This window comes from Phaseolus vulgaris, chromosome 8 (genome assembly GCF_051622355.1).
Source record: "Phaseolus vulgaris cultivar YP4 chromosome 8, ASM5162235v1, whole genome shotgun sequence".
Taxonomy (NCBI): domain Eukaryota; kingdom Viridiplantae; phylum Streptophyta; class Magnoliopsida; order Fabales; family Fabaceae; genus Phaseolus; species Phaseolus vulgaris.
In genome coordinates this window covers 12,981,106-12,993,719 of record NC_143505.1, presented here as the reverse complement: position 1 = coordinate 12,993,719, position 12,614 = coordinate 12,981,106, and the positions used below count along the sequence as shown (strand labels likewise).

Sequence of the window (12,614 nt, the reverse complement as noted above, 5' to 3'; positions counted from 1 at the left end):
CAAGTCTATATTTAAATTTGATGAAAATGAACAAGAATCAAGTCAAAGATTTGATTATTTGAAACATGACTGAACATAGAAACATGAAGAATAATCATAACAAAACAATAAAGAAATAATACGTACTTTATAAGAAATATCTTACATACTAAGATTTCCAAATTCTACAGGAATAACTCCTATCATGCTCTCCAAGCTTTGCAAGGCAGGGGGATTGTTCCATTCAACTTGTTTTTATGCACATATGTAGAAAAATCTCTAACCATTTTCTTATTTTTATAGAGTGCAACAAAAAGAAGATCCTTGATATATATATATAGATACATTCATTCTTATATATTATTTATTAAAGCAAATTTAAAGGAAGTGTATGGAGAATTAACAAATTATAAAAAGTAGGAAAAAGAAAAAGTCACATGCAGATTCATAGAGGGAATATATTTGTTTTGGTGGAGGCAAACAAATTGCAACCAAAGTGAACTTTCATACTGAATCATGATGAAAGGGAGTGTTGTTATATATTATATATTAATTTATCTAACCATGACAATTGATTAAGGCTTTCAGTCATTATGTAAAATTTATTACTTAAAAAGGAAAACTGTGCTACAAACCTTTAATCATTACTTGATAAATTGAATAAAAGAAAAAGTATACAAGTATAAATCGTTATCATTTATTTATTTATTTTTAAAAACAGTTGGGGACATGTTTTTTTAGTGTGCTACAATTTTTCCAAGAGTTTATAAAAAAAAAAGTGTGATATTCCCAACTTTGTCAAAAAATTACATGGTTTAAAATTCAAATACAACATCAAACAGATAGGTACACTAAATACAACAATAGAAAGAAAAAGGCAATCATATTTGAAGAAGGAAATTGAGTTTGAGTTTGATTTTATTTATGCAAAATGGACAAGTGACACCTGATTCACTTTATATGTCACTTCTTTAAAAGCAGATGGAGGAATTCAAATTCGAATTTTTCTCTCCATTCTCCAAGGTTTGGCCTCCTCTCTTATAGATAGGACCTTCATCTCCATATATTTTTATTATACACAAAATGTCTCTCACTTGTTCTTGAGCCTTCTTAGAAAAGTCTCTCCTAATTTCGACTCTTCCTAGACATCTTTCTTAAGAGTTGGTTGTATCTTTTTCTTAAGAGCACATCCTCAATTCTCTTACATAAAATACATTCATTCTTCCAAGCTTCCATCCCTGCTTTGTTGGATATCTCAAACTACTCCAACTATATATGTTTGATGAAGCCAAAAGCCTTGAAAAGGAGACTTGGAAGGAGACTTGGTGCATCATAAATATCTCTTATCTTAAAGCCTATGATGAAGAGTGAAAGCACAAAGTCTTTTAAAAAGGAGTTAAACTGAATTTTAACTACTCAGATTTTTCAACCTATTAAAAGTTTTTTCAACAGGTTAAAGTTTTTGTGTTACATACTCTACAACTTTTTCAATTGGTTATTTGAAGAAACAATTGATTAAAAGTTTCCTGATGTATTTTCTTCTAAAAGTTGTTTTAAAGTTTGTTTTGTTTCCAAATTCTATTTTCAAACTTCTTAAAATTTTGTTTTGATTCTACTTAATTTATTTCAGAATTATCAGCATGATATTTTAGTTTTCAATCAGTTGTTTTCTTAATAAATTCAAAATTATTTTTTAAATATGTTTCTATTTTGAATTTATGAGTAAAGCGTCCTTGAATATATTCATTCTTATTAACAAAAGCTGGAGATGAGGGAGTTTGGTTTTTGGAGAGTTCTTGAAACTTTGTGAGTTCTTTGTGCTGTTATTTCATCATTAGCTTGAGATTTTCATAAAGGTGCTGCAGTTTGGAGGTCCCTGATTATGTCAATAAAGTGTATTTGTTTCATACTTATTCTATTTTGTAAAGTTGTGTTAGCTTAGTTGTGTTAGCTTACTTCCAAGATAGGTTTTCTTGAAGCATAAACATTGCTGTAATAGTTTTTTCAGTGTGTGCTTGTAACTCTGGTAAGGTTGAATAGCTTTTCTTGACAAATCTTTTGTAAAAGATACTTTTGATTTAGTGAAATATACTTTTTGATTTAGTGAAATCCATCTTAGTGTAAGATAAAACTAGATATAGCTCAATTTTGAGTAAATTAGTATAAATCTTCGGGTGTTTTACTGCTTTCTTATTCATTGTTAAGAGATTCTGGAAATTATGTAAAAACTGGAATAAATTATGCACCCAATGTAGGGCATTTTTGAAAATTTAAAAGTGTGTATGATGGAGGTTAAAAAAGGTTGGATGTAGGATGCCTTGTAATTTTGATGAAAGGATCAAATCAGATCCCCATACTATTGCCCAGAAAACAAAACACTGGATATCTGATCAATACTCCGACCATATTTACAAAATAGCAAGTATAAAAACTCAATTAAGTTTCTAAGAAACTATAGAATTTTGTTTAAATTCCTAAAATTATTCCTTTTTTATATTTTAGTATCAACATCTTATTAGTATTACTCAAGTTTCAAGAATCAAAATAATTTTAATAACTTGTGTGTTTTTTTTTTATTTGAATGTGATGCAAGAACTGAAGCTTTACTCATCCACTACGTACTAAAATAAAGTGCTTCAGAAGCATGCATCATACAATGCAAGCAACCATTTTTGCTACCTTAATCAGAATCACAACAATATCAAAATGAAAGAAACATAAAAGAAACTGACGTATCTTATGTCACCAATGTCTAGAGCAATTAAGAATTTTGACAACTAGAATGATGACACTCTCTAGGTTACAGCTTGTATCAATATTCCAATGCTTCCGCTAGACATAATAAACAACGTAAACAGTGTACTTTACAAAACAAGATTCCTGAAAATTTACAATCTGCTGGTAGTTCCAATGGTTGGCAGCTTTCTATAGAATGTTCCATTCCAATTAAAGGAAAATACTTCATAAAGCAGCAACACCTACAACATTTATGTCACATCAGTTCTGTAATCAGTGTCAGCGTTACAAAACACTACATAACATGCAAATATGTCAAAACCATGAAGTTAGAATGCTGGTATTTCAAAAAATAAGGTGCACAATAGAAGACATCACAATTATACTACAAAAGTTGACACTGCAAAAGGGGCAAGGCATTTGAAGTAAAGCGGAACATGGATCTAAATCAGTAACTGGATAAGTTTCTTAAGCCTGAACCTGAAGAAATCTTAAATATAGCCAAAAGACATATAAACTTCCCCATGTTAACACATTATCAGATTAGTAAGCCAAGTGTCATCATATTTATGACATCTGACCCCTGTTCCAGCCCCCAATAAGGGGGGAAAAACTCCTTAGCGACTGGACATAAGTTAAAGACAATAGAACTATTGAAATGAAATACCAAAGGTTAGACAATCAGACATTGAGTACAACTTCAGTGTACATATCTCTGGGGATCATGAGGTAGTTTATTACTTGTTTCATTTACCAAGGGTCTGTTTAGACGAGGTTCTCCACAAGACCGGGGGAGGGGGGGGAAGATGAATTTGACTTCTCCATAGACTAAAACTAGCTTAGCACAAATTAAAAATAAAAAATTAGAGAAACTATGCGAAAAATTCTACAGATTAGCTTATGCATAAACTAATTGTAGCTTATGGAGAAGCTAATTCAACTTTTTTTCTTATTTTTCCCTTCTATAAGGGAGCTTAAAGAGAAGTTCGTCTAAATAGACCCAAGCCTTAGTGGAAGAAAAGTGATAGTAACATCTGACAGAGAGAGAAGATATTTAAGATAAAATATGTTGTTAGTCCCTTAACAATGTTCGTTTTCTTCAGTCCTGAAAATAAAATTGCCCTGCCTCCTTTTGGCCCCTCATTTATGTAAACATGTCAGGTGTGGTTACTATTTTCATATCAAGGAGCCAAAAAGAAACAATTTTCTGTGAATGACAAGGACCACATCTGACATATTTTTCATCGAGGCTAAAAGGATATTATTTCACTGAGGCACTAAAAGTGATCATCTGTATATTTATAGGGACTACAAAATGAATCCTTATATTTGCCAACAAAAGGAGTTCATGTCCAGTTCAGACACTGTTCTGAATTTTATGAAGTAAAGAGAGCTTGTTTTGCAAGCCTTTGAAGATGTACAAAATAAAAAATAATATGTAAAATAAAATATAAAGAACTGAAACCATTACATAAATCATCCCTATGTATCCAACAATGTTAAAAGAAATAACTGGAAGGTCAACTGCATCTCAAAAATCCTAAGAATGCAAAGAAAAACAAAGGAGACTCTGTAATGCACACCCTAGAACCTCACCAGCTATAGAATAGGCTCAGTCCTCTAACTACCTTAAATCTTTCCTACCTTATGATCCCCCAAGCCTTCCCCATACCACCCATCCACTCATTCTATTATTTTCTCATCTCTCTCCTCCAACTCATCCCATAACTAGCTCAATTGGCAGAATCTGTCTGGTTGCATAACCATTGCCATAATGTTTTATGGGAATTAATCCCCTAATCTATCTTTTAGTCCTTTCGTATTTATGCTGCAATTATTACTATGATTCTATGAATCTCACTGCCAGGTCTATAAAAAGACCAACGTTTAACTTCCAATATGTATCATGTTTGTTAGACCTATCTTTTGATAGCACATATACAGCGAGAATAACATTTATTTATCATGTCTGAAATCACGTGATAATGGAAAATATGTGACTTAAGAGGCTACACTTTCAACCTAACACCTATACAGATCTATTTCTCAATCACTTCAATGTACAGTTGTATTTTACATGTTTTTTGCATAAACATAAAATCATTAAGCATATTAATATGGACAAATGCTCAGGCAGAAAAAAGCACTTACATCAAGGACCAACAAATTTTATGTAAGCTACAGTTCACTATAATTGCGCCATACTGCACGGAATTCTTCACGGAATGTGTTTAGACGAGCTTTCAAGTTCGGTGTTCTAAAGCTTGCATGTAGGATGGTAGCTGAAAATAGCAAGAGAAAATAAACCTGAGCAAATTTCACAATTGCAAAAAATATTTAAAATTCTCAGTATGAAATTTACCAAGAAGACCAATAGCAAGAGCCCATAAAACAGTCAGAAGACCAGCAGAAACAAACCAAAGGATGAAACTTGCTGCAGAAAAAGGGGGAAAGAATCATTAGAGTCCAAAATATCAGATTGATAGCAAGGATTGACAGCACATCCCACATTACTAATGATTGAAAGAATCCCCATTTCAAAGACTTCATTTACCAGAAGAAAATAGCAAGACAAACACCCATCGCGGCCGACCACATATATAAATTGCTCTCTTGGCTGAAGGACGTCCACGAATTACAGGCCTGGAATTCAAATAATTGATAAACATGCATAAACTTCTAAAGTAAAAAGGGATAACAACCAAATATGCTTACGTGAGAGGAGGTCTCATTTTGGCAGCTAAATGTGGTGAAAATTGCCTAACTGTTCTTGTTACCTTCTCACTAAAGGTACCTGCAAAGCTGTAAAAAAATACCAATTACATTGACGTGAGAAATATATATATATATATATATATATATATATATATATATTATTATTATAATAATAAGCACTTCCTTCCATAACAGTATACTGGGGCTGAATGAATGAAGATTTCACAGTTCAAACTTTCTCAGACTTCTACAGGTTTAAAGGTAAAAAAATTTAAAATATTTTACAAATTATCCTAAGGTAAATATTAAGGGGGGAGATAATTGGCTAATAGGCCATCATCTGAGTATAATAAAATATCTAAAGTCAAACTCGATTATTACAGTAGTTCATTGTACTCAACAGCTGTTATAAGTTATAACCCCTCGGAGCTTTTTTTCTTCTCTTTTTGGTAACCATGAAAATATCACAGCCTCAGAAATAATTTTGCATTGCTACTCTCCCTCTCTAAATAGAAGATTAGTAGAGTGTTAGAAAACATAACTTTTTCTTTATATCCAAGTCGAGAACAAAGATATTGACATAGTTGTCTTGAGTAGACCTAGAACATACACTAAAATCCAAATTTGATCAAAAGCTCTTGCTTTCCTACCATATACCTACCTTTCCATCCTGCTGAATAAGACCTCATTTTTCTGTTCATGTCACAGAAAAGAAAAAAAAAATCCAATGTGCCTCCCAAAGATATATGCTAAAACTACAACTTTGATCAGTGTAAAAAAAGATAAAAGTCACTCACCCGCTATTACAAATCATGCGATGAAGGAACCTTAAAGAAAGCTAGAAGTACAACTAATTCATGTCACGTTAGCTTTATGACAGGATTTCTTATGGGTACTCGGAGTGCAATTAAAGTCCAGCTATGTCATCTAGAAAATAAACCCCGTATTTAAACTTTACCAGTTTACTCCATGCTTCTAATAAGCATGATTCTGCATAAAGAAACACTATGAACACTGCAAAGAGTATTATTCAATATTCTACCAAAGGCAGCTCAGAATTTCCTTAACACAACTACCATATCAGCCTAGAAGTAAGTGGAATGACTCAATATAGTAGTAAACTATCGGTGTGCTATTGAGGTTCTGTTTAACAGTGTGCCAAGAGGAAAAACCATAAATTGAAGCATATCCTTGCACAAGCACGGAGTTCAGATTATTATTTTTTTTAAATGGAATCAAAAGCATTATTAAGCTCTAAAGTCATATAAAACCTACCCCCTAAATAGCACAACCAAAATGTTTGTAAAATCAAATAAACTTCAAAACCAATAATCTACAACGATATATAAAGATAGCGATTAACACAGCATACCTGTCATTCAGAAAAGCAATGCTGAGTGCAGTAAGAAGTGCGGCTACAATAGCAAGCGGCCTCCGAAGGAAACCCAATACTACAATTCAAAATGCTAATAATGAGAGAAGCCATCCCCAAAAATCATAATTTCAATAAACAGTATCCATGAAGCCCACTTACTGAGAACAGACACAATCAAAAGGAAGTAGTTGGTCCGGTAGCTGCAGCAAACAAAAACAAAAACACAACCATCACTATCATTTCCCAGACCCATAATATCTCTACTCTAATAATCCAAACCACAATATGTCAATAACAAGTTATCCCCAAATATACATAACACTATCCTATGATTAATCATCGCATCCTCGTAACTCGAAATTCACCCCGGAACCCTAAAAACAGAATAAAATAAATCCATAACGTGACCAGCCGTAACACCTCTAAACAAGGCCAAAACAAGGTAAGATCGTAAAAAAAAAACATGCAAAAACAAAAAAACAAAAAGGAAAAGGAAAATTCGTTCGGCTGATAATCTGATTAATTGAAAATAAATACAAAAGAAAAAGAGGTCAATGAAATTGCATGAATTTTTGTGAGGTAAAGATGAAATTGAGCGGGTTAGAGAAGAGGAGGGGACGGTACTAGTAGAGATTGCATTTGAGGCGGCTGTTCCATTTGGAGGAAGATCTGGGAACGGTAAATCGCGAGAAGAATTCCGACAGTGGGCGCGGCGGCAACGACCAATCGACCTCGCGGAGAGCGTCGACGAGATCCTCAGCGGTGACGTTTCCCCAATCCATTATTCTCTCTCACACGCACTTTCTCTGATTAACGAAGAAAAAGTTTGTTGGAAAAGGAAGTGAGGAACGAATTGAATGGAGGAAGAAAAGAAGATGAAGGAAAGTAGGAAAGTGCCAAGAGTGAAGAAAGGGAAAATGGAAATGAAGCTTGCGATTTTATTTTTTGACTTCTCTTCCTTGATGGGTTATCACAAAAGGAAAAAACAAAGATAATTACGTTTGTCTGAGCCCGGGTTCGAACCGGGGACCTCTAGTGTGTGAGACTAGCGTGATAACCGACTACACCACCCAGACAACATTACTATGTGATTTGCTTTTCAACTAGTAAATATAAATTATATCTTAAATGAAAAATAGCTATGAAAATTGTAAGATGTTGTACTCCGAAGAACTTTTACTTCGTATGTTTGTTAAAACTTGATTTTAATATAATTTTGTTTTAATATAGAAAAAAAAAATTATAAAAAAATGATGTGTATATAAATTTGAAAAAAAAGTTATTAATTTTAAGCTTATATTTTACATGTTTATGAACAACTTATTTTGTATAAGAAACAATTAAAATTGAGAAAATTAAGTTTTTTTTTTCAAACGCACTCTTAATAACAATTATTTTTATTCTTTATGTGTATTATGTTTATCTTTTTTTTCCTCAACACTAAGATAATATAATTAAAAATAATATTAATTGTTTATCATCTCTCCGCGTAACTATTAACAATTGTTTTCCATACTTTGTCTTTTTTATGACAATCATTAACTCCTATCAAGGATTTACATCTAATAAAAAAAACCTACAAGAGCTTTTTAAACACATACAATGATATAAAACCTATGTAAATAAAAACCTATAAGAGCTTGTTAAACACATACAATAAATATAAAACCTTGGTTCGACATTTAACACTTGTTTTTTACGAGGATTATGTATAGAAAAATCAATTATTAAGTTTAATAGATGATTTCATGATAGTCTATAAAATTAAGGTTTTCTTCTAAGTTACAATTTATTACTATTTTTATATAATTTAAATTTAATTATATTGAGTGAGAACTTGAATGCATTAATATGTGATGGAAATTTATCTATGCTGAAAATAAATAAATAAATAAATTAGTTTCATATAAGTATTGTTAATAACCTTGATTTGAGTAAATCTAAAGCCCTGCAAAATAAAATTACCAAAATTTTGTCTCGTTGTTATGACAACTAATATAAGTTGAGATAAGTCCAATTCTCATTTAATCATTGGCAACCATTGCAAATAAAAGGAGAGATACAAATTTCTTAAAAGAATTTCTATTCATCGTGATTTGACATTGTAATCTAAATCTACTTAAACAACAATTCATTTCTCTCTTTCACATTGTCACTGACCCATGAGAGAGAGAGAAAATCAAGTCCTTATTTCTTTACCACTTTTACTTTCAATCTAAGGTAATTTCTTCCCCTTCTAATGCTTATAATTTTTATTCTAATCCGTTTATCCATTTAATTTTAAAAGGTTATCTTAGGCGAAACTCATTCTAAGACTCTTTATAATGAAGTATATTGTAAATTAAAATAAGAGTTGACTCCAAATCCTAAACTTCATCTTAGTGTTTTTATTATACAATCTTTATAATTGGTTTGTTCTACTCTTTATTTTTGTTTGTGAGCACTATTTACAAAATTTGAGTCAAGAAATGGATTTCTTTAGTAGAAAAACTAAGGTTTAATTAAAAAATCATCTAAATTGAAGTTTTAAAAAATAAGTTATTAATAAATTAAGTTTTTCATTTCTTATGCAAATTATTTGTCAAGAAGTACAAATTTGAGTTTTTTAGAAAGCCTCGAGTGATAGCATTCAAACAATTTGATCTTTTTTATAAAGTCTTAAGTGATAACATTTGATTTGTTTGAGGGTCAAGAATGACCATAAAGAATAGTGTTTATTTCTTCTTCGGATAAGTTGTTGTCCCAAGACATGAAGAATATGACTGTTAAAAATGTAGGCCTTAAACAAGAGGGGGGGGGGGATGAAAGATTTTCAGAAATGTTTAAGGTAGATTGAAAGCCAATGAGAAATCAATGAAGTAGAAATTAGTTCAACCAAAAACAAATTTGTTTTTAATATGTTTCTAGAAAATCAACTGGTTGTTTTTGCGAAACAATCGGTTGTTTTTATCAGCAGTTATTAAAAGCTAAAGCAGAACATAGAAAGATCAACACATAAATTTTTATACTGGTTTACTCATTATCAAGAGTTACATCCAGTCCTAAAAAACCTTAGAATATTCCACTAAGCAATCAATCACCTTGATTACACAACACACACCAAAGTGGTGATATTAAACCCTTCAAGAACACACCACCTTTGGCAAAACCACCACATATCTCAGGATAGCCTCTGGATCTGCACAACAACAATTCTTACAAAAATACAATAGTCAAGAGAGAAAAGGAATGATAACACCTGGTACAATCACAGATTGAACAGAAAATATACAATGCAATCTTATTCCACTCTTAAAAAGAATCCAAATCTTAAAGCAATCTTGGAAAAACTGATTTGAAAGAGATAATCTAAATCACTAACAACCAGGAGCGTAGAACAAATTATTTAAACTCCAATTAGTTGTTAAAAACATTTAATGCAATAGCCAAATCAGTTTTAAAACAATTAAAACAGATTAAACCACTTTAACAATCATTTGAATTGGCTTGAGAGCAAAGTCAACCAATTTCAATCTTTTCAAATTCTTTTAAAAAATACTAAGTGTAAAACAACCGGTTGAATCGACATTTCAACAGGTTGATTTTCCACTTTCTTTAGAAAACATATATTTTTCAAAAGAACTTGAATCAAGCAACCTTGGATCATAACATTAAGTGGATTAACAAATTCAAACTACACAAAACACACACACTCAACCAGCAGTAGAGTCTTCTAGCAATCCACTTGGATTTGGAGACATCAAAGCCTATGTTCAACAATGACTTCTTCTTCCTTTAGTAGGCAACGTCTGGGATGTTGTAGGCAAAGACTTTGAAGATCTTCTTGACCACTTCTTTAGAAAAATTGTCTTCTACTTTTTCTGCCTTAGACTATTTAAGTTTCATGATTTCAGGAGTTTCTCAGTGTCAGAAACTAAACCCATCCTACAAAACCAAAGATCTTGTCCAAGGGATGTCCAACACGTTCAAAATAGTTGAAGTTTATGAACTTTTTGGGTATGAACTATATCTCTAAAATGATAACATTGCTTCAGTTGAGGTGAAGACAAATGGAGCAACATGCTTAGCTTTCTTAGGGGTCATTGGTCTTCGTAGAAAGAAGGAGAGAACTATTCTTCAAAGTGTTAGAATGTATGACTTTAAACTAGAGGGGGGTGAATGGTTTAAAGAGGGTTTTCGCAAACTTTTAAGTCTAGAATGAAATTACTTCGAGAAAACTTGATTCAGAATTCAGTTTGCCAAAAACACAAAGCAATTTAGCACAACACCAGAAAAACAATCGGTTGTTTCGCAGAAACAATCGGTTGTTTATACCAGTTCACAAATATAAACTGAAATTAAAGAGTTCAAGGGATAGAGAGATTGTACACACAGGTTTATACTGGTTCACTCTTAAACCAAGAGCTACATCTAGTCTTCCTAGAAACCACTGGGGAATCCACTAAGCAATCAACCCTAGATTACTTACAACACTACCAAAGAAGTGACCTTGATCCCCTCAAGACACACTTCCTTTGACTCAGCACAAACACCACTAAGAATGCTGATCTTGACAACCTCAAGAGCACACAACACTTCTCAGCTTCACACACAGAGTTTCTTCAAAGTACAAAAGGATTACACTTGTTACAGAAAGATCTGAAATCAATACAAGATGAAAATTTGATTCCACACTCTCTTGATCCAAGCAATCTCTAAGCAAACTTTAACTCTTCAAAAGCCAAATCAGTGAAAAACTCAAATTTGTTTTTCTTTGATTAAATCTCAATTCTTGTTTGTTACATAATCTGAACAAACTATTTATTGCTTTCAAAGACTGGTCAAAGCATTTAAAACTGGAGCGTAATCAGTTATAAAATCATTTAATGCTCAGTCAAAGCACAAAACAGTTTTCTGTTATGGTCCCAAAACAAACAATCGGTTGAATACTCGAATCAATCGGTTGTTTTGGTTTGACAGCAAGTCAACCATCAAAAACAGTTTTCAACCTTTCTAAAAACACCTAAGTATAAAACAATCGGTTGTTTTGACAAAACAACAGGTTGTTTTTCACTTAGTTTGAAAAACACTTTCAATAAAAAGGTTTAAGAATGCTTAAGCTTTGGATTCAATCAAGAGTGGATTTACAGATAATCTACCCCAGATCCTATTCTAAAACACCTCAGCAACAACAAGCACAACCAACCTTCCATCAAACTTCAAAGGGTTTGGTTTCTTCAAAGCTTGAACACACTTGATTCAACACAAAGATTCAAACATTTTTTTAGAGGAAAAAACATGTAGGAGAAAGCTTGAGGAATGTTAAAAGAATAGCTCTTTCGATGAATAGAAGATGAACAACTGAAGCATCGGTTAGGGTTTTTCTTTTTGATGTGGATGACAACATGGAAGCATTTGTGGCAATTTTCACCTTTTAACATGTTTTTGGATACTTTGATCCAAGACATTTGGGACTTCATGCATTAAAGAATGTATTGTTCCCTTCTTTAATGAATGAGAGAGAAACTAAAATTTCAAGAGACATTTTTGCACAAACTTGTTAAGTGGATTAGAACTATTATGACAAAGTTATTATCTTAACTTGTGTTCAGTCTTGTTGTGTTGGATCTTTTTCTCTAAACATTGTTAGGAGTTTAACCCTCTAATGACTGACTCCGATACCAACTATAGAAAATAGGAAAATCACAAGAAGGGATGATTGAATTGTGATTTAGTAATTTTTTTTAAAAAAATCGCAAATATTGTTTAACTAACGATATGCAAATCATGATTTAGTTTGTGAAGTAATCAAATTATAACTCTTACATAT

General features: G+C 32.0%; 1 protein-coding gene and 1 non-coding gene across 2 annotated transcripts; both read right to left on the bottom strand.

Annotated features, from left to right (window-relative positions):
• Positions 1-2,697: 2,697 nt before the first annotated feature.
• LOC137823386 (PRA1 family protein A1) lies at positions 2,698-7,857 on the bottom strand. Its single transcript, XM_068628492.2, has 8 exons — positions 7,430-7,857; positions 6,965-7,005; positions 6,803-6,881; positions 5,431-5,517; positions 5,270-5,358; positions 5,078-5,149; positions 4,867-4,997; positions 2,698-2,957 (listed from the first exon to the last, which is right to left on the bottom strand). The coding sequence occupies exons 1-7, from the start codon at positions 7,585-7,587 to the stop codon at positions 4,894-4,896; spliced, it is 630 nt and encodes a 209-aa protein (XP_068484593.1). The 5' UTR covers positions 7,588-7,857; the 3' UTR covers positions 2,698-2,957; positions 4,867-4,893.
• Positions 7,808-7,881, bottom strand: TRNAV-CAC (transfer RNA valine (anticodon CAC)). Its single transcript has one exon. It is a non-coding gene; the product is annotated as a tRNA-Val (tRNA).
• Between the last annotated feature and the right edge of the window lie 4,733 nt (positions 7,882-12,614).